Below are 21484 nucleotides of genomic sequence, written 5' to 3'. Positions count from 1 at the left end.
TCTCATACTCACTTGTGATACCAGCTGACCTTCATTTCCTCTGTGAAGTACTTCATGAAGCACTGAAGCCGGATGCCCTCTGGAGTGCAGAGAACCTTCAGGGGTGANGCAGAGGCTCCTGCAGATAACAAGACGCTATCTCAGATCTCAGAGAAGTGGGACAGGCCCCTGGCCTGATGGTAAGGTGCATCCATCCATGGCATCAATACACCAATGCATCCCTCCTCAAGATGGTGGTCATCCCCATCAGAGCCATGCATGCTCCCACCTCATTTCTGTGTCACATGGTTTCATTAGACACATACTTGCCCTGCCAGGNTACTTTAAATGGCCCTTTGCTTAAGGCCAAAGAAACGAAATTTTTTACAAAAAATCTACCCCTGGTCCTTAGCAGTTTGGTTTGAACAGAAAAATCAAAATAGTCTTGGTGACAATGACTGAAAGCTTCTAGATAAATTGACCCAAATCTGAAGAGGTGGGAGGAGTCACAAAGTAGGGAGGAGTCAGAGTCAGCAGAAGCTGGAGGACGTGGCTGGAATCCTCTGTTCTCAAGACATCTGTACCCCACTCCTCTCCTCCTNCAGTATCNCAGAGATGCCANGGNGAGGGGTGTNTAATCACACAGAGACTTCTGTGCTTGCTTTCCATCACCACCTCAGTCCCCATAAAAGATCCTTGTGTCTGCTTTGTGTGAGGAGTGAGCCGAGAGTTTCAGAAGAACCATTTGAGGGCAGTCTGCTGTACCATCAGCTCTCTACATGTGACCAGCTGTCATCCCCAGATGGCTAGCCCTCATGGCCAGCACATTATGAGCTAGGTGATACAAAGCAACTCCCTGGAGTGTAAGAGCAAAGCCACTCTTCAAATGGCTTGCTTCACCTCCCAAGTAGTATGTATACCCATGAGGTCAGTATATGACTCACCNAAAGCCAAACATAACCCAGCCTGTTCACCAGACAATAGCAAAATGTCTACCTNGCAAGGCCATTTGCCAAAGCACTAGAAACAAGCGTACAGNGGTTTTCGTGGAGAGTCTAGGGAAGCACAGCCTCTGCAATTGAGGANACGAGGATGTGGGTTCTGGTAAGTCTTGACTCGGATGGGTGGGCATCCACTGGCCTGTGCATGCTTTGGTTACTTGATCAGAAAATGTAACTCGGGTATTCTCTGGTTGATGTGCCTAACCCACTGACATTATAACAACGTTCACATCCACAGAATTCACACAGGAAAGCCTCACAGTGGGCTTACGGAAAGGAAAATCCCAAAATGCCTCACAGGGTCACAAGTGAGTTTATGAGTTTGCATTGAGCCACATTCATGGCCATCCTTGACTTTGAGCAGTCATATGCAGCCAGCGGGTCACAGCCTGGGCATCCTTACAGGTCTAGAGCGTCTAGAGTAATAGCATTGCTAGTTGTTAACATGGAAGCTACTGTTGGTTCATTTATAAGCACTGTCTTTCCTTTCCCAGTTTCTACACAGGGCGAATGGCTCAATGCACAGACTATGAGGTTGGAGTGTTAAATATCTACTATTCCTATTTAGTGTTTGAATAAAAACTAATAGCAATTTTGGACCAAAAAAAAAAAATATTGCCCAAGTTGAGCAAGGGCAAATCTATAGTGGCCAAAGGCTCTGAAGGAGCATCATGGAGTGGGCAGGTAACCAGTCAGTCCCTGTCACCTGCATGGGACACACTCTGGCCATTAACATCTNCTGAGAAATGAGTGCCCACCCCAGGAGACAGAGATGCTTCAGCCAGCAAGACATGAAACCCCAGGGGCTTTTACTCACCACACACACGACTCATGGCTAAGATCATGTCCTCGTACACTGGAAGGGAGGAGGGAAATGTAGCATCATGAGGGATGACTTTAACAGAAAGCAGCACTTTCTGTGTCTAATTAAATTGACACAGGAAACGGTGATATTCATTTGAAAAATGAAACATTAAAATGGTAATATTTGTCCATAAAAGGCTTATGCGCACCATAAATCCTTCTAACCTATTCGCTTTTTAAACGTGGGACAGAACATTTTTGTTCAACATAAATCCAACTGTACATTGAATGGAATAACTTNNTAAGAGCTTCAATCATCTTAACTACATCCATAAGGAACCAAACCTGGCCCCTGATGAGGGCGGGAAATGACATTTCATCTAAGCCCAGAATGATATTGTGCATTTCTCTAACGCTCTTAATGCAGACAAAGTACAACCTGTTTTTCTTATACAATGTCACTACAGAGCCAAAATGCACACAGCTCAGAGTGTGTGGAAGCACTTGGTATAGCACCTGCCATTCATGGACAGGATGGAGTTCTGCCATCTCAGAGGGTACAACTAGAGCTCCCCACAGCCCTTATCACACAGGCAGAACGGAGGCCTGCTCAGCAGGCACGCACACAGCTAAGGGTACCCATGAGCCTCCTCCACAGTGCCCCTCCTTCCGTGGACAGAATGGACTTTACTGTAAGACCAAGAGGTGCCGCTTTACCTTTGCCACCTACTTCCAGGANAGATACATCCTGACCTCTGTCATCTTTCAAGGTTGCTTTGTATTCACCATGGTCCTTCTTAGACANCTAGGAATAAAACACATCCCACATTTATGCAGAATCAATACCACGATACAAGATGTTGCATTTGGACACTTTCCTCGCAGAACATGGGAAATCGGTGTGTGAACCAGAAAGCACTGCCAGGTTTCTGAGTTATAGCAAGTGCTGTTCTGTTTCCACAGTGGCAGCAGAGTACCTTGGGTATAAGCAGCTCACAGATCCCCTTCTCCAGGTCTGGCAGTGTCTCTGTTTCGTAAAGAACATCATCCTTGAGCCATTTGAAGACAGTTTCCCTCTTGGTGTTTGCAACCTGCGGAACAGAAATCCTAAGTGAACCATGATGGCTCAGACGAAGAAAAGAAACACAAACCTTCAGGGTTAGTGAACCTCAGACCTGAAGAAAACACCAGCATTTACTCCTCAACAGGCTCAGCAGGGTGCTTACGGAAAGACCTGTCCCTTCTAATCACAGTAAAAGCATTTCTCAATTGTCATCTGAAAACAGTAAGCCCTCACAGCGCCACCAAGAGGATCCATGAAGTCAGTAGGTGTGAAAAATCTCCTGTTTAATAGGAAGTCTCACTAATGGGGCCAGAGCAAAGGGCTTTGATCTGTGGATCCAAAGCTCTGTGGGTCACTGAGAAACCACTCTTTGAAAGTGGGGTATTCCTGGGCATGAACTCGGAGGAAGGAGCCATGGCCAGGAGCTTCTCTATGTGGGAATTCCTCACAGCTGACCCTCTGGCTTTAGAAGCCAAGCTTTCCAGTGTTCTGATGTAACTCACTCGCATGTTGCCAAGATGCTGTCTCAAGAAGACATTCTGCTTTGTGTGACAGATGTTGGCTGTGAGATGGCATTGGAGTCCAGGAGGCTGAAGAATCTGCATCCCCATCTGTACAGACCCCACACAAGTAATGACAGCAGTGGAACAATGATGATGTTTGTATANGCTCGGCCCAGGGAGTGGCACTATTAGAATTCGTGCCCCTGTTGGAGTAGGTGTGGCCTTGTTGGAGTAGGTGTGTCACTGTGGGTGTGGGCTTTAAGACTCTCATTCTAGCTTCCTGGAAATCAATATTCTTCTAGCAGCCTTCATTTAAAGATGTAGAACTCTTAGTTCCTCCTGCACCATGCTTGCCTGGATGCTGCCATGCTCCCACCTTGATGATAATGGACTGAACCTNGGAACCTGTAAGCCAGCCCCAGTTAAAGGCTGACCTTAGAAGAGTTGCCTTGGGCNTGGTGTCTGTTCAGCAGTAAAACCGTAACTAACGCAGATGTCATGGTACTGGCTCTATAGACCAGTAATGCNATGTGTCTGGAATTTCCACAGCAGCTATATGTGATATTGTCACCAGTGACACCAGAAGATAATCAAATACTCATACTNTAGGTACTTTGGCTTAAGTTAGTCCCTGGCTAGAAAGCCAGCTGAGTACAGAGAAGCCATTCACAGTGTCTAAGGCGCGGATGGAGACATGCANCAGCTACCTGGAAGGAGGCCTCCCCATCTCCAGCCCAGAACATGAATGAACACACATCACAGGGTAGCAGCTTCCTGGTCTTTCTGGGTCTCTCTGCTGTGGCAGCCTCTACCATCCTTCCCTGNCTCTAGGTGCACGCTGCTCATCAAGGTAGAAGCTGCTACTGTGTGTGTGGAATCAAAGCCTTTCCGATGCCCTTCAGTCTCTTCTCAAAGCAGCCTCAGCCCACCTGCACGTGGGTAGAGGGGGTCTCCCCCCATGCACAGCCACTGTGCATCTTCTCAGACCCTGTGATTCATCTCTGCCTATGATTCATCTCTGACACTCAAGTGTCTAATGTGTACANGAGTGAGCAAAAAGACTTAGAAACAAGCTAGTTCTTCAGACATCACATGCATACCACACCCATCCCCGAAGGACACTGTTCTCCCCACACATCTTATTATTACTATTATGATGATTACAGTTTCTGTTAAACACTTTTGTTTTTGAATGCTCTTCTGTAAAGATAAAAGTCTATCCTAGCATATAGTATTTCCTATACATTTTTATTACATAATCAATTAAGAAGTATCACCTGTCACGGTATCACAGAATGAAATAATACTCAGAAAGATGTTTTGTAGAATGTATCAAAAACCGAATGCATGAGATTGCAAAATACTCAAGGTTCAAGAATAATTACTTTTTTTTTCCCTGATATCTGTGTCTACTGGTCTATGCATCTCTGTGGCCAGGGCACTTGAAGTAGTTTCAAACATTTATGGGCAGTTACATAGCACTAGAGCCCCAAGAAGTAGACCTTACATTTTTGCTCCCTGTCCTTCAGCTATGGTCAGAACCATAGCAGCCATCACCCTCCTCATTCCTGGACCTAACATCTGACCACCTAATGATCTGAGCTTTATAATGTCGAGGCCTACAAATGCACAGTAGAAGCCCATATCTTTCCATGCATGGTAATCATAATGTTTTCCCAATGTAAGAATTTACTGCCTATGTAAACAGCCTGTGGTTCAGTACAGGGCTAGCCTCTTGCCTCCAAATGTCAACACTTCAGACTCTGCCATAACATCCAGCCCTTCTTACCTGCTGTCTCAGCCCTTTCTTGATAGAGTTCTATGGCTTCTCTTTTATTGTGCAAAATGCACATGACATTTTGTCTTCTGACTGTGGTTAAGGATGCCAGTCAGTTCTGGCTTCTCACCTCACACCCCGTACCCATTTCTCCTCCTGCCCAAGAAGCCCCACCTTGCTGAAATGGCCTGTTTATTTTCATCTATCCTAGTTGGGCTTTAAGTAATTTGTAAGTAGTTTAAGGACAAAAAACAAACAAACAAACAATTCACCACCATCATTTATCCTTGGAACTTTTATAGTGACTTTCTTAAAACACAACTTTGAAACAAGCTTTTTTAGCTACTGAATTGTTAACATGAAACTTAGGGACCTGCTCCCCAAATATGCCTTTTAGTCCCTGATGGTGTCAAGTGAAAAATTGCAGCAGGTGTACTTCCTCATGACACCTTCTCATGGAACTCAGGACTCACTGCTAATGTTCTAAGTCTATGCTGCAGTAAGCCCACCTCCTTGGATTCTCCTTTGGATGTCACAACACTTATGCTTTATGAAGAAGGAGGGCAAGCACTTACCATCTAAGCTCCGCAGGGTTCACGAGACCCTGAGGTCTCTGTCTACTCCTTCCTACACTAGATCAGCACTTCACTCTCAAAGCTGCTCACCAACCAGCCTCTCTGGGAGGAACAAGAAGAGCCTGCTACGTCTCTTACCTTACAGACAAGCCGAACTTCACACTCTTCAGTGACATCCCAGTGCAGATATTCAGCAAAATGAGGGCCTGTGAGAAAGGGAGAGGTTCTAAAATAAGAATTTACATTACAGATAAATAGATGTTATATACACATATGCACATATATTTAAATATATCTCTATGTTAAAATTTAATATATAAACATAGTTGACTGGGAGAACCTGCTAAAACCTATAAAGCTAAGATACTTCTCATAGTCCTGAAGTTGGCCTGCCTTCCAGCTGAGTCTCTCTATCTCTTGAGTCTCCTCTTCCTAATGGGAATACACAGCTCCCCTCCTTGCACACACATGGACTCTATTACTCTTTAGATATTTATACTATCCAGCTCACCACATTCTCTTTCCCGGGCCACACGTCTGACTGAGCACTGAGCAGAGTAGTCATAAAATCTTTGAAGTAAGGGGATTAGTGAAGACAAGATGTAGACAGAGCAGTGTGACCTCGCACCTTTGTAAATGTTGTTATTTCCCGTCAGAGATGGAGTCATGTATAGTCTTCAAAAGTATCAATCATTTCCATCTAAATAAGCATGGAGCAAGCCAGAGCCTAATAAAGCTATTTCCTCATTCAACACGAAAATATAAAGCAGTTTTGAGACTTAGGTACTGATTTTTTTTCACATTAATACATTTTATAAGGCTAGAATTCAATTGGTGTCTTCTTTAAAAGCCTGTGAAAGTGCCCAGTCAGAGGTACCTGGGAGGCACAGGAGAGAGGGAAGGGAGGACNAAAGTGATATGATTCTATTTCAATTCAAAATATATATATTTTTAAACCTGTAGAGAAAGCAAGACAGAATAAGGAGTAGTCTGGACACTGTGATGGAGATGGTCAGAAAAGTCCATCTGACTTGTCAAACTCTAGGCTGAAGTAGGCAGAGAATTTGGCTAACCTGAGCTCCTACAGATTCTGTGTGAGAATATTAACATGGGGAAGGCAGAGAGATGTAGAAAGAAGGGTATTGGGAAGTATTGTCAACCTGCAGGGAACAGGGGCTAGTCACTGGTTACTGTAGAGACTGGTTAGACAGATCCTCATCAGGGAATGATCATTCTCAGAAACAGGAAATACAAAAATCAAGGGATATCCAAGGTCAGCTAAGATTAGAAGCAAGAAAGGATATGGGCAAGATATACCTAAAGATATGCCTAAAGACAGAGACATCTCCTAATTTTCACAGCAAAAAAAAGAAAAAAGAAAAAAAAAAGAAATGATGACTTGATGTTTGATCATTCTAAGTATGTTCAGAGTCAACTGTGGGATGCAGAGCCTGCTCAAGATACACTACAAAGTCTGCACCCCATGCTGCTGTGTGTGTAAGCCACCACTTACCTTGTTTCCGTAGAAATTCCTTCCTTTGAAATTCAGCCTCTTCTAGGACAGCCTTGAATGCTATTCAAGAAAGAGAGAGAGAGAGAGAGAGAGAGAGAGAGAGAGAGAGAGAGAGAGAGAGAGATGAAATACATCTGCCTCTCTCCATTCAAAGGCGTTCCCTTTCAGTTCTGCTCCGTGGGCATTTGAGAACGTTCACAGTGGCATACCATCTCCAATGAGCACCAGTGATGACTGATTCTTGGCTTTCCCATCTTGAATCTGCACAGTGTAGGTCCCTTCGTTTTCAATAGTGAACCGATCCATGACCATCTCAATCATGCCTGTNGATCTGTCACATTTAATTCTGTGCGTCTGGAACCCGTAAAAGACAGAGACTGACATGATGAAACTCTGTGTCCATACTGCAGTTGCAACGCATGGTGACTGGAATGAGGATGGCCCCCAGTAACCTCATTTGTTTGGATGCTTAGTTACTAGGGAGTGAAACTGTTTGAGAAGGATTAGGAGGAGGTGTGGCCTTGTTGGAGGAAGTATTTCAAACACCCATACAAGATTTGTTCTCTCTCTGTCTCTTTCCATCTCTCTCCCCCTCCCCTCTCCCCTCTCCCCCTCTCCCTTCCTTCCCCTCCCCCTCTCCCTCTCTCTCTCCTCCCTCCTCCCTCCTCCCTCCTCCCTTCTCCTCTCTCTTCCCCTACTTTCTCTCTCTGCCTCTTGCCTGTGGTTCAGGATATAAAGATCTCAGCTACTGCTCCAATGTCATGCCTNTCTGTTTCCTGCCTTGATGATCAAGGACTAACCCTCTAAAACTGCAAACAAGCCCCCAAGTCAATCATTTCTTTTAGAAGAGTAGCCTTGGTCATGGTGCCTTTTCACAGCAACAAAAGACGAAAAGACATACCAGATATTCCATCTGAAGGACTCAGAAAGAAAGGTTATCAACTAGTCCTCTGGGTGAACCAAGGACCAAAACCACACTACTGTCCACTGAGAAGGGAAAAGGGACGGGCAATTTCCCAATGCATAACTATGAACTTCAGTCTTGAAAGCTGTAAACAGCTGTACATGTTAAAACCTGTCCCACTCTATCCAGGCTTTAAACATACAAAAAAAATTAACTCACTAAGAAATCCAATTTTTTTTTTCAAATATGTCAATCATATATTCTGTACTTGTATAACATCACTGAGTTTTTTCAGAGGGAATTAGAAGAGGAGACAGATAGATCTATGTTCTTGAAAAAAGCCCCAAATGAATGGCCACAAGTCTGCAGGTTACTTTTGAGACAGAACCTTCAGGAACAGGAATTATGAGAAAACACTGTGTCTTCATCCTGAAATGAGCCACCACCACATCAGAATAGAAGAACAAGAGCCCAGTGAGTGGCCCCTGCCCTGATCTGTTGAGTTTCAAATGATGACATTTGAATCTAAAAAGCAACTTTCAAGTTGTTCAACAAATGGTCAGTATCCATGACAACACCATCAGTTTACTTCAAATTCCTAGAACTGTAGGAACCACTCTAACTAGTTAAGAAATCACAGGTATGACTCTCACCAACCAGAAGCTTAAAGACACAGCAGGCTCTTCAGCTTCCTCTGTCCCACAGTGTCTGAAAAGACTTTAGAAACTAATTAGGCATCTTGATGTAGCAAGATGGAGTTCTGTGATTTTTATGAGCCCCATAAATACAGGGTTTTATATGAGTTTCACAAAACAGCATCAGTCTTCCAATGTGAAAGTCACCTGTGGGTCTCTAATTAAAGAAGTAAAATGACTCGCTCCTACTCCACAAGATTGGCTCTGGAGTGGGAATGTTGCTCTCTGTCNAAGGTAGGAAATGTTAATCAAAAGATGCTTAGCAAATAATGTGTAATTATTCCATATTCCACTTCTTTTCCTAGCATGATCTCTGCTCAGAAAAAAATTTCTCCAATTACCTCAATCAAGCAATACTGCCCCACACACANCATTCACTTACTTGGATTTTTGTAGCCCACCAAATCAACCTGCACTATACATTTTCTAAAAGCACACCATGACTCCCATGGGACAGACTGACTGGATCATGTAATCTTAAACACCAGGACATTCCAAGATTTCTGTTTGATAGACTTCATCGAGCCCTGTTTTGCCAATACCACAGACATAAAAACCAGGCTGACAGAACATATTAAAACTCAAGAAAGAGAGTGGGCTNTCCACAAACATGGGCAGGCATTCGTTCCCTGCTCCCAGTTGATCTATGTGTGGTAAACAACTGAATGGGGGAGTTTAGAACTGGTTAACTAAGTGCCAAGGACACTACACTGGGCATTTAGAGAAAAGAGATATATACACCAATAGATGACTCACCTAACCCCACCCCTGAATAAAAGAAACCCCATAAAAATAGATTCGTCTATGAATGGTTTCCCCAGTATGCCATAATTACTCAATGTAAATACATCTAAACATAGGTAATAACTTCTCAAATGTTCCACAGCCAAATATGAGGATTATAGTGATTTTGAGATTCATTTTATACAATCAACAACATAGGGAGATAGCCCATTCAGCAAAGTACATCATAATCATGAGGAACTAAGTTCGGATCCCAGAACCCATGCAAAAAGCTCAATGTGGTGGGCAGCACATACCCAGAGATAGCAAAATTGGAGGCAGAGACAGGTAGATCTCTAGAAGCCTGCAGACCAGCTAGGCTGACCTATTTGATAAAATTTCAGCATAATGAGAGATCCTGGCTCAACAAAGAATTTAAANATGCCTGGAGGAAACTACCAGAGATTTTCCTCTGGTCCCACATGTGCCATGCAAACACACACCTCAACTACTTACACAAGTAAATGCACACATACACACACACAAAGTAGAACAAGGGCGAAGTGCATTTATCTTAGCATAATAAGCATTTGTGAGAACCCCAATCCTTTCTCTGTCCAGTTCAGATCCAGGACACCAAGGCAACAGCCCAGGAGGACCAAGATGCCCTTGAGATTCCTTTTCCTCCTGTGTCCCCCATGGGAGCTGTCAGAGGAAGAAATATATGGGATCATTTCCCAGGATAGAGNAAACTGACAAGCCTTCAGAACTATAATCAGGAAGAAAGACACTAATTCATCAAGACATACCCTTTAATCCTGAACCTTTTCCTAAACTCATGCTCCGAGTCTCTAAAATATACTCATTTTTCATCTTAACATATTTGGATTTTAAAGTCTACTTAAGTCATACTTAATCTCTGAACACTATGAGAACCACAATCTTGAGCCATCTGGTCAACCTTCTGAACACCACCACCCCTCCTCTGGAACTCAGAAAAGGCGAGAATGAGCACATACATTGACTGAGAGAACCTTCTAAGAAAGCCCAGTTTCTTCTAAAGCTTTAGCTCACTCCCAGTCCAGCAGACGCAGGCCCCTGTGAGCCACAGCTCACATCCAGGAACTTACCTCACTGTCAGAAACCTCTCTGTCATTAATGATGAACCGGAAGCTGGCATCAGGGGAAAGGTGCTCTGCCTGCAGCCAGAATCGGACCTGGCCCTTATCGAAAATCTCATAAGCTAATTCTGACTTCAGTGGNATTGCTAGAGGAGGGAGAGAAATCATAAGACAGAGGTGAGTAGATCCTCCTCAGGCAGTCAGCTCCAGATTGTGAGAAAACACCAAGCCCAGGTCCTAAACATTTAAAGAAGCTGTGGAGTATTGTCCGGGACCATGGCAACAAGACATGAGAATCATGCGTAAAGCCTCCAGTTTGATGAGTTCCTTACAGCTCTCTGGTCATGCTCAAAGGTTGAGGAGTGACCCTGGGAGATGACCTTTGCTAGGCAGCCAGCTTGGATTAGGAACAGATAGGTAAGTTTCTATATCATAAGCTGATACTTCCACTAAGTGGGTCACTCTAAGCCTAGTGAAGGTCCCCCTCCTCCTGCAAATTCACGTATGAGGCAGGGGGATTACTTACTGGGGTTCTTTATCTCATTGCTCAGCGCCATCAAACGCTCAAGTTCTAAAATTAAGAAAATAAATGTTATCAGTTTTGACCTGTGCATCCGTAAGTCTGTAAGCGGGGTTTTAATCACCAAGACTTGCTTTGAGGACATAAAAATGAAGGATAGATAAGGGGCTTAATATTTAACACACTAGCAGTCTGCTCCAGCCACAGTCCTCCCCCATGGAACCCACTTGTTAAAAGGAGAGTTGAGGCTGACAGGGAAGTGTGGGAGAGAGTGAAGCAGACATTCCAGAAATTGAGAATTCTCTGCAGAGAGTGGGTCAAAGGATATCCCCAGGAATCACCTCTCNCTAACACAGGAAGTGCTCCCTGTAGCACTGGTTCTGCTCCTGGGAACATTCTGGGGCTAGTGGGTTTCTTTCCCCTGCCAAGATTTTCTTCTTCTGCCTTATTCAATAAGGTAAAGTTCCCTGATTCAAGCAAACCCTCATTGTGGCAAATTACAACAGGGCAGAGGCAGAATGCCTCCTGAGGAAATCCTGGGCAGATCCAGAAAAGCTGAAGTTCCAAGATGTCTCTCTGCTTCCTCCCCTTCTTTGTCTCTTCTCCTCCTCCTCCTTGTCTCTCAGGAAGTCAGAATTCATAAATGTGATGGGTCTATGGGAGCATTCCTTTGTGCTCCATATGACCATTGGCTTGGCCATGAGGTCCTCCTTTCCCACTGACAACTCCCAGCAAGGATGCATATAAACAGATTGAACTGCATCCCTGGAGCTCTGAGGTCTTGCTTTGGTTACCAGTGAGTTTCATCCTTTACAGCTATGTGAAGCTGCAGTGCAGATGCCCTGTATAAGCTGCAGAGAAATACATATGCGTGCAAAGACAGAGTCTTCAGAGGCTGATCTCAAAGCCCCTTCTGCACATAGCTTATGGAGTGGCAGGGCCAAGCCTCTGCTATTCTTGGGTGTGTCTTGTTCAGTCGGTCTGACTTTGGTAAAATTTAACCAAAACTGAACTAGGCTGGCAAAGCCATCAGNCCATCACCGATGCCCTCCTCCCAGATATTCAGGTGTCCTCCCTTNGAAATGTGTGGGATGACGGTGTCTCCCCAATGTCACATGTTGGAAGGTAACTCCTGTGTAAGCCATATTGAGAGGTGGAAATGAACTCCACATTGCAGTCCCAGACATGGTCCCTATTGAAACAGTGAGACCCTTGTCAAGATGAGTTCTGCTTCCCCTGTGTGACCCTTCTGAGACAGAAAAAGACAGCAAGAAAGGCCCTCAGTCTAGATTTGCTAAATTTATCAAGTAATTCTGACTCACGAGCTCTCCCCATGTCCTTAGCCTTCCTCTTGATTGTGATGGTTTTTATCTGTGTAGCCCAGGGAGTAGCACTATTAGGAGGTGTGGTCTTGTTGGAGTAGGAGTGGCCTTGTGGTGGTGAACTTTAAGACCCTCATCCTAGCTGTCTGGAAACCAATGTTCTCCTAGCTGTCTTTAGATGAAGATGTAGAACTCTTAGCTCCTCCTGCACTATGCCTGCCTGGATGCTGTCATGCTCCTGATTTACTGATAATGGGACTGAAACTCTGAACCTGTAAGCCAGCCCCAACTAAATGTTGTCCTTATAAGATTTGCACTGGTCATGGTGTCTGTTCACAGGAGTAAAACCCTAACAAGACACTGTGTTTTCTCTGCTTGACAATCAGTCTCTGAAAGTGGGACAAAGCTAAAAATGACAAACCTGTGTCAGGAAGACATTACCTTCCTCATCCAGAACAAAGCTGGAGGACACACCATCCGTGTCACTTACAGATACAGAATATGTCCCTAGGTCTTCTTTATCTGGATTCTTAAAGTACAGCTTTGAGCTGAAAGGAAAAGGACAGGTGAGCGTTAGTCACTTGTTCCTGCAGAAGCCGAAGGTTCACAGCCTCTGACTTCTAGCCACTTACTGGTCACCCTCCGTGTGAACCTCAAACCGCTCCTCATCGGCAATCTCCTCGTAGGCCTTACACCAGGTGAACTGCGAGGCATCTGTCATTTCCTGGCAGTCAAACTCAAGGTAGATGTTGCCCTCCTCATCCACACCAGCGCTGATCTCCTTTGTGCCTATAAGAGGCAGGGAGGAGGAGAAAGAACGCAGTGTCCCCTGAGTTCCTTTCCCAGAGAGGCCAAATGGAAGCTTGTTTTACATTGGTCACAGCATCAGTCTGACCAGGCTGACCAAGGAAGCTAGGAAGAGCAAGCACCCCTCAGGGAGCTGGTTGACTGGGGTCATGCCATTTGTATCCTCAAACTTCTGCCAGCTTCCTCTACAGCACTTCAGAAACCCCTGGACTGCCTCTCAGAGTGACCCCCTAATCCCCAGGCCATGACCTGGATGGTCATGTTTACACTACTCCATATCACCACCACATTGTTCCTCCAGTTATTCTGTGTCTGCTGGAGAATAAGGACTGTTATTTGTGGTGATATATATTGACCAAGGGGAACACCTGGCCTGATAGCAGACATTCAGAATCTCTTAGGAGCTAGGGATGGGGGANGGGTAGAAAGATGGCTCAGACATTAAAAGCATTTGCTGCTCTTGTAGAGGAGTTGGTCTGATTCCCAGCACCCACAAGGCAGCTCACAACCTTACTTCTTTTGCCAAACAAGTTCTGCATTAAACATATTCGGGGCACTTGTAGGGAAGAAAGAAAAAGGATTCAATGAGGAGTAAGCCAGTGGTGGCTTATATATAATTGAATTAATATTATTTAACTTTATAATTAAAGTGCATTACATACATGTGTGAACTTATCAAAGGATTTTTTAAAATTTAAATGGCAAGGCATCCATTCATCTATTCAAAATGCCTTTGANCATGCATACAACACATACAGAGAGTGTGCACTCCCTCTGTGTCCTCCTGTGGGGTAATACCTGCTGTACTGAGCAGCCAAGAGATCGGGGCCTACCTGGCCGGGCCTCCACCAACACAGGCTCAGACGTGTCTGACGGCTTTCCTGGTCCACTGGCATTCACTGCTCGGATTCTGAATACATAGGTCTTACCCTGCTGCAGGTCACAGACCTTGAAAAGGCAGAGGAAACATGTGCCAGAGAGGACAGGGCCCATTCTCAATGAAGGAATGAGCAGATTTGGGTCTGTCTTCGTTCATGTGTTCCTCTGAACACTGAAGTGCAGAATTCAATGCTATTGAAGAGGTTACAACCTGGTGATGATATTTAACACAATTCTCCAGGATCACATACTATTTTAAATGTGGTTTCTGGTTATGAAAATCATCCTTTAGACATACCAAAATTGAGCCAGTCTCTTCTGACATGTATGCACATACTGACATCCATAGCACAGCTGCTCTCTCAGGCGATCATTTACCCATCCAAAGGAGATGGTTTGGACCATGAAACTGCTCTGCAGAGAGCACTGCTGCCCATGTCTCTATCAATGAGCTTCAGTGTCTGCCAACAGATGTCACCTTCCTTGAAAGAAGGGTGCACAAATGTCTGTCTAAATCACATCAAGAGACTTCTGGGTCAGGAAAGGTGAGCACTCTCTCCAGAGCATGCAGGCCAGGGACTCAAAGACACTGTCACAACTGACCCAGTGACCAGAAAAGTGAAATGGTTAAAGTTAAATATTTGGAAAATGAGGATTTTATATTGTACGTGTGTAAGTGTGTGCTCCTACGTATATGTGAGTACAGGTGTGTGTGTGCATGTAAGAGCAGGTGTGTGTGTGTAGTGTGTGCTCCTACGTATATGTGAGTACAGGTGTGTGTGTGCATGTAAGAGCAGGTGTGTGTGTGTGGGGGGGGGTGTTGGTGTACATGTGTGGGATGATGTGAATGTACACATGTGCACATATGTAGGCACAGGTATGCATCCTGTGCATACATGTACATGCATGACTTCAAGTTTGCATGTGTCTATATGAGCATGCACTTGAGTACAACTGTACAAGTATGTGTGCATGTGTACACATGTGCATGTGTGTCATAGTGCAAGTGTATGTGTGTGTGAGTGCTGGTGTGAAATTATGTATATATTATAAATGCAAATATGTATATATGTACATGTATGCATATAAGTGCATGTGTGTGAGTGCATGTATCAAGGTGTATGTGTCTGATAGTGCAATATGTGTATGTGAATTCATGTGGGTATTTGTGCATGTGTGGATGTGTGAGAGAGTATAGATGTGCATATGTGCATGTGTGGGCTTCTGTGTGTGTGTACGTGTGTGTGTGTACATGTGCATGTATGTGAGTATAGGCATGCATGTGTGCACATGCATGTAAGAGTGTGAAGGTGCCTATGTCTGTATATTAAAGTTTGTACACGCAAGTGTACATATGTGTGGGTTCAAGTGTACATGTGTGTATGCTAGCACAGCTGACTATGCACATGTGTGAGAGCACAGATGTGTGTGTATTTAACAGTAGATGAGTGTGTGCATATGCATGTATGTCAGGTGAGTAAAGCTAGAGCATGTACACATGTGTGATCACAGGTATGTGTACACATGTGCATGCGTGTGTGCATGTGTACACGCGTGTGTGTGGATATATATGAGGGCTGCTTATCACTTGACCATTATTAGCAATCACAGGTAAAGTAAATGCTGGGCTTGAGGTCGAAGCACTGGTAAGATGGCGTCATCCTTGCCTAGGACCGAGAATGTGCCTCTGCATACAAGAGGCATGCATGGTACTGTAATGGAAGTTTGGTAGGCTGCAGAATGAGTCCCAGAAGAAACAGGCAAGCAAATCCATCCCTAAGTCCCTAACAGGAAGTTCCTGAGGACAGCACCACCTNCTCGAGGCGCTTTGCTGCCCTCTGTTGGAGCTTCCTGCACTTGCTCTGTAGACCCGGANATTAAGTACAATGGTGGTCTCCATGGCATCCAAACAAAATCGAAAACAGGNGTTTAGTCACCTTTAAGTAGCGATTTGGAGTTGCTGCCTCGCTGGTGGTCTTCCACTCCCCAGAATCCTCTTCCTTAAAATCCACAAAATATCCAGAAACAGGACTGCTGCCTGAGTAAACAGGAGCTTTCCACAGAATGACCAGAGAAGTGTCTCGGACCTCACAGAACGTCAGGTCATAGGCAGGACCTGAAAAGTCATCAAATCTGAGCAGCAGTGGAAACCTCAACCAAACATAGTGACCATCATCAGCATTCCAGGGATCCCTCACCCTGGCAGGGGCCGCCCACCCCCACCACTTCTGGGACCCCACACCCTGGCAGGGGCCACCCACCCCCACCACTCCAGAGTCTCTGCACCCAGGCAGGCACCCCTTACCACCACCATTCTAGTGGTTCCCCTGCTGCCTTAGTAAGGGCTTCCCCCATCTTTGTATTCACATATCACTCTCCAGACTCTCACCAGGTTCTGGATCTGTCCAGGCCTCACACTTGAAATGCTCACTGGGATCGGATGGCTGCCCGATCCCAGCCAGGTTGGTAGCAGCTATTTTGAACTCATACAAGGAGCCTTCAGTCAAACCTTCCACCTGTGTAGATTTTGTTTCCAGTTAATATAAGGACCCGGGGCTGTGTTACAACCCACAGGGACAAAGGAGGGCTCATGATAAGTGTGTGAAGAGAAATGTAAGTGGAATAGACAGTGCAGGAAAATCAGCGTATGTGTCACTCCAAGAAGCTGGTTCCACACCTAGGACATGGCAGTCATATCAACTCTGTGATGCTTCTACCAGACTGATACGTGGTGACTTCTGGACAGGTAAGGAGCTGAGCTGAGAGAGGAGGCAATACCCACAAAATGCAAAGCAGGCATGAGGGAGCCAGCTTCAAGCCCCACTTTGCCTCTTCTGATCTACCTCTGGGCTCAGTGGGATGGAACAAGTGGCTAGCGGGAGCCATGACTCCAGTCTGGCTAAGTAAGGCCAGGCTAACCTGTCAGCTGCAGTCACTGAACCTGCCACCTGTAGTCACCACCAAATCTAACCCATATGTTCAACTGCTTGCTGAGTGGTCATGGTTTTCAAGTGGCTATGCCCTTCAGTCCTCACTGAGCTCTGTGGTCTCTGCCAGTTATGGGCAAGACCCTAAAGGAAGCCTTTGACCCAGCAGCTTGGTAGGATGAAAGCCATATCCAGGCCAGGATGTTGATTTCCAAAGCAAAACCTTGGTGGTTAAACTGCTTTACTCCCCAGAGAACAGAGCATCTCACACAGTGCTCTGCCAGGAACACAGGCTCAGTAAAGAGCCACTGGAGGTTAAGGGTGTACTTGGAAAGTGTCAATATTGTCACACCAAATCTGAGTTTAAGTCACACATACACCATAACATGTATGTGTAAATAAAGTTTAGAGGGTGCATAACTATATTATTTTACATTAAATAATTATATTGTAAAGATAATGTATGCTATATTATATAAAATATCATAAAAATAAAGTATATTATATAAGTATAAGATAAAATATATCATGTAAGTATATTATGGAGATAAAGTAGACTATATTATAAAATATAGTGTATTATATAATTATAAATATAAACTACATATTATAAAGATAAGCTATATTATATTATAAAATATGTTTATGATTATATTAAAAAGATAAGTTATACTATAATATATAATTATAATATAAAGGCAAAGTGTACTATGTTATACAATTACATTATAAACTGAAACATATTATATAGGTATATGTATATATTTATATGTATATATAAATAAAACATATTGCATATCATAAAGAAGAAACTTCTATATGGCATCTTTAACTGCTAAGGACTCTTCCCAAATTCTCATTCTCTAATGTGTCTGCTCTGACCAGTCCTTATGTGTTGGGAATGAGATGAATTCATCCATCACTCCTCAGATGAGAAGTCCAAGGCTTGGACGGTTGAAATCACAATCAAGGGTTTACATCTGGATTTGGCTCCAGATCTCTCAGACCCTCTGTATCTGGGTGTGATGTGCAAGGGCTCGGGAGGTGGGAAATATTGGGATTTCTAGAAAAGGGCAGCTATCACCTTATCAANGGAGAGCAGAGTGCCTTCCCGTTGGCATTTGCTTGACTAGATCACACCCCCACCCCACCCCTGGGCACCAGGCTCTGCTCCTAGGATGGAACACACCGTTCCTGCCAACCATGGCTGCTCATTAGCCACCTATAAAATCTGCTCAATTTATGACATGGCCTCTTTACTGCTTTTTTGGATTCCCAAGATCTATATTATTCTAAAACACCATGCCCTCTTAATTCTAGAATTTTAAAACTACTACTTTGTCAGGATCNAGGGACCCAAAACCCACTGAACTCTGAAACTGAGCGAAGGAGTCCACCCCAAACACTTAAGCAAAAGCAGAGGCGTAGATAAAACCAACCGTCAAGATCCTCTCTTTGACAGGTGAAGAGTTGACCTCATGCCAGTTCTTGTGATGCACTTCTCGCTTGTCCAGATAGTAACCTATGATGGCCGAGCCGCCGCTGAACTTGGGCACTTTCCAGCCCAAGGTCATGGAGTGGCCATCACAGTTGAGAAGGGTAATCCCATAGGGATGAGAGGGGGCAGCTGCAAGAACACAGAATGCATGACACTCACCAGAGTTCTGTATTCCTCCTCCCACCAATCAGTCAGCTCTGGAGTCACAGGGGAAACAGAGGCACAGGCAACAGTCCTGAGGCCATGCCCTCCCCTTGACTGGCACTGCCTTTCTAAAAGCCATTTCAAGTATCTTGATAATAGGACAGGAACTTGTTTAAACACGGAACAGGCTTAGAGACAGCAGGTGATAAACAACTGCAGCTTTCAATCTGCATATGTGAAGAACAATCACTATGTGGCCAGAAGGGGGCAGCACGATCCACTGTGTGTGCTCTAACTTCAGGGATGAAAACTTCTGATTAATGTCACGTCTCCCTGTTTGGCTATCATGTCTAAAAGGATGCCACCTTCCCCAACAATCTTGGGAGTATGCCTCTGCATCTCTCTGGCTGAGGAACCTGGTTCAGCATCTGTGATGGAGGGATGTTGAGGTAGAAGTCAGGAATTCCCACTGAGAACAAATACAAGCCTCTGGCTTCCTGCTTTAGGTAAGAGGTTAAGTAAGGATGAATTTGAATCCNTCTGGAAGGGCAGAGAGGCGTAAATCAGAACCAAGTGTTCTCTAGTCCTGGCTCATCTGGGAATTAGTTCTCAGGTGAGCTCGATAGTCCTCAGACTGTCCTCAGGAGGCCCAGAGATGGGAGACGTGAGGCAGGCCTCAGGTGGATCTCTGCGAGTTCAAGGCCAGCCTGACCTACATAGTGAGTTCCAGGTGAGCCAGGGCTACATAGAGAGATCCAGTCTCAAAATAATAAAAAGTAAATAAAGGAATCCCAGGAATAATATTTCCAGGAGTGTGTTGCAGGACATTTTATCACACTGTGAACATGGAGATTGTGTTTTTTAATGGAAAAACCTGTTTCTAGTTGTGTAGCTCAGCCTTAGCACGCACGGATAATCCCTCTGGCTGGATACAGACACTCCCTCAGTAAACACCTTAAATCCCAAACAATGAAGGTAAATTTAGTTTGTAGAAGGAAGCACCCGTGTTGAAAGTGATGTCTAGTTGAGTGGCAAACAAAACAATAAATCGGAGAAAGATTTGACCAAATAGGACCTGCCCAACTCTCAGGAGAAGAGAGAGGAAAGAGAGGCAACATAAGAGGGAGACATGCAAAGGNAGAGGGGAGAGAGGCAGTTTTACCAAGACAGTTACAGAGACAGGTTGCAGAGAGATAATAAACTGGACACAGGGAAAGACAGAATCAGCCAGAGAATGAGAAGGAGCCAGAAGAACAGAACATATTGCTAAAGTTAGTATGAGACCAAGCAGAGCAATTCAGGAGAAGCCAAGAGAANCCAGATTGAGTCAGCTTGGAGAAGAGTTTTGAACCAAAATAGCTGAGATGACCGGCCAGCCAGAGTTCAGAAACAGTTAAAAACATGCTAGGCCTAGATTTACATTGTATGGAAGCTAGAAGCTTCCGGGACAAGGCGTAGGATAGCACACAAAGGTAATAACCCTCCAAGATGACAATTCTATCAGGAGATAAAAGTTACTTTTACAGGAGGGAAACCTTAACTTCCAGAAATGTGATAAAAATTATCTGGATTTCAAAATAAAAACCTGAACATATCTCTTAAGCATGAAAAGATAATATTATAATGGAATATGCAGCTATGATATTTGTATTTTAAAGTGCTGCTCCTGCGTATGTTCAGCAAAGGATGAGCTTGCTAAAAAGCTACAACAGCTGCCTTAGATCACCTTGTCTCGGGACAGCAACAACTCAAAGGGCAGAGACTCAGGGTCTCTGGGGCAAGCTGGATTGCTAAGCCCTATCTGCAAGCCCTCGCTTCGGTGAAGAAACTCTGCCTCAAAAGTAAAATGAAGTGTGATCTGGGAAGACATCTCAGGCCTCCACACTCCCATGCAATCATAGATGCACAACACACACACACATGCACATATGCACACANGCACACACACACACATCACAGACCCATACAGAAAAACGATCTGAATTTGCTCCTGTTTGATCAAAATAATAGACATTTTAAATATTCATGGATAGGGCCAGAAAGTGCCACCAAAGCCACATGTGTTTGAGCCTAGCAAATATTTTCAAAAAAACAGTCAAGGAGGACAGTGGAGATCTTCACGTGACTAGAGGCACTAATGTGGTCTTCCATATTTAATTGGTATGGTGTTGGCATACTACCATTGTTAATAAACCCAACCTCTACCACCTTTGTATAGATGTTGGCATGGCAAGTATATATCCATGCAGAAATTACAGCCTTAAACGGAGACAGAAGAGCCCATGAGCTACGTACTGAGAGCCGCCTGGACCTTGATGACCTCTGACTCCTGGGAGTTCTCGCTGGTCCCCACGGCATTGACAGCCTTGACCCGGAAGATGTACTGCTCACCGGTGGTTAAACCGTGTACCACAAACCTGAGGAACATGATCAAGAGTCACACAGCACAAGCCCCAGCTTCCTGCTTCCTACAACTGAACTAGGTGTGAATGGGGGTTCATTACAAAAATTCTCACTTTATCTAAAGCCAAATTTACTTTTCCCNTCNACCATACTCACCCACCCTCATTTTCAGTGTCGTAAGTGAATTCCATATTTAGANTAAGAAAGCAAGCCAACAGAANTGATTATATTGCATTTGGTGTCAGAGTCTGAGATCCTGCCTAAGGTCTTACATCTGGAGCCTCTCCCTGCTGAAGCTCTGCTGCAGCATCTGACGCCTGACATGC

At 44.5% G+C, this 21484-nt stretch overlaps 1 protein-coding gene across 1 annotated transcript in view; it reads right to left on the bottom strand.

Moving 5' to 3' along the window:
- LOC110300124 (myomesin-2-like) overlaps window positions 1-21484 on the bottom strand; it is a 70168-nt gene that overhangs the window by 8441 nt on the left and 40243 nt on the right. The window contains exons 16-31 of the mRNA XM_029480673.1: window positions 21051-21172; window positions 18553-18740; window positions 16576-16702; window positions 16124-16302; window positions 14141-14255; window positions 13133-13289; window positions 12942-13048; window positions 11185-11229; window positions 10668-10804; window positions 7425-7569; window positions 7216-7275; window positions 5841-5908; window positions 2762-2875; window positions 2502-2589; window positions 1798-1836; window positions 13-118 (exon numbers count right to left, since the gene is read on the bottom strand). Coding sequence (XP_029336533.1) covers window positions 13-118; window positions 1798-1836; window positions 2502-2589; window positions 2762-2875; window positions 5841-5908; window positions 7216-7275; window positions 7425-7569; window positions 10668-10804; window positions 11185-11229; window positions 12942-13048; window positions 13133-13289; window positions 14141-14255; window positions 16124-16302; window positions 16576-16702; window positions 18553-18740; window positions 21051-21172 — 1797 coding nt within the window. The remainder of the gene's footprint in view (window positions 1-12; window positions 119-1797; window positions 1837-2501; window positions 2590-2761; window positions 2876-5840; window positions 5909-7215; window positions 7276-7424; window positions 7570-10667; window positions 10805-11184; window positions 11230-12941; window positions 13049-13132; window positions 13290-14140; window positions 14256-16123; window positions 16303-16575; window positions 16703-18552; window positions 18741-21050; window positions 21173-21484) is intronic.

The sequence above is a fragment of the Mus caroli genome, chromosome 8, assembly GCF_900094665.2.
Source record: "Mus caroli chromosome 8, CAROLI_EIJ_v1.1, whole genome shotgun sequence".
Classification (NCBI taxonomy): Eukaryota; Metazoa; Chordata; class Mammalia; order Rodentia; family Muridae; genus Mus; species Mus caroli.
The sequence above is the reverse complement of the archived record's forward strand: the minus strand, read 5'-3'. Positions and strand labels throughout refer to the sequence as shown.